The 848-nt window shown below is 64.5% G+C and overlaps 1 protein-coding gene across 1 annotated transcript in view; it reads right to left on the bottom strand.

The window, feature by feature from the left end:
• Positions 1-636, bottom strand: part of KBTBD13 (kelch repeat and BTB (POZ) domain containing 13) — a 1,366-nt gene extending 730 nt beyond the window's left edge. Inside the window, exon 1 of the mRNA XM_009877684.1 lies at positions 3-636. Coding sequence (XP_009875986.1) covers positions 3-636 — 634 coding nt within the window. The remainder of the gene's footprint in view (positions 1-2) is intronic.
• Positions 637-848: the final 212 nt, after the last annotated feature.

Raw genomic sequence — 848 nt, 5'->3', positions numbered from 1 at the left:
GCCGGCTAGGAACGTGCTGGCACTCAGTGGGAGGCAGGAGAGAGTCCTCCACGTGTTGGTTTCCTCGTCCAGGTAGCAGATGGTCCTGGAGAGATCCTCCAGAAACTCGAAGGTGGGCGTGTGGGCTCCTACTGCCACGAAGGTGCTGGGCAGGAGGGTCTCCACGTAGGCCAGCAGGTCGGCGGAGAGGCAGTCCAGGTCCTCCTCGAGCTCGGCGTAGCTGTCCCTGATGTAGAGGGCGGCGCAGTGGAAAAGGTCCAGGAGACCGAAGATGGCGGCAGCTTGGTACAGCAGGAGGCAGTTGTCGGAGTTGATGGAGTGGATCAAGTATTTGGCCAAGGGCTTCACCTGCAGGAAGGCGGCACACTCGACCGCCTGGAAGGTCTCCTCGCTGCCGAGGATGGGCCTCTCGCCCGCCAGCACCCGCAGCATGGCGAGGAACCCGCCCGCGCTCAGCTCCCCCAGCCCGATCTCCTCCTGGGTGCTCTCCCTCATGCCCGAGCGGAAAAGAGCACGGAAGTACTCGCTGCTCTCCACCAGCAAGCTCTTCTCCACCCAGAACGACTGCTCCTCCACCCGGATACGGATCCGCTCTGGGGACCCTGCCCGGGAGCCTTCCTCCTCCTCTGGGGTCATCCTCGCTCGGGGGTGCAGTGGCTCTCAGTGGGGGGGATGCTCCTCCGTGCGGTGTCCCAGCACAGCCCCCTCCTGCTCCCACCACCCTTGGAGGCCTTTGCTGCTCTGCCCGGCGGCCGCCACGCCGCTGCCCTGTAATATAAATACCTCCAGCTAAAGATAGCCGAGCTCGTGACCGGGGCCTTTCAAAGGCATCCGCCGAGCTCAGCTGC

Source organism: Apaloderma vittatum, unplaced genomic scaffold (assembly GCF_000703405.1).
Source record: "Apaloderma vittatum isolate BGI_N311 unplaced genomic scaffold, ASM70340v1 scaffold16131, whole genome shotgun sequence".
Classification (NCBI taxonomy): Eukaryota; Metazoa; Chordata; class Aves; order Trogoniformes; family Trogonidae; genus Apaloderma; species Apaloderma vittatum.
Note: the sequence above shows the minus strand (reverse complement) of the source record. Positions and strands in the feature narration are given on the sequence as shown.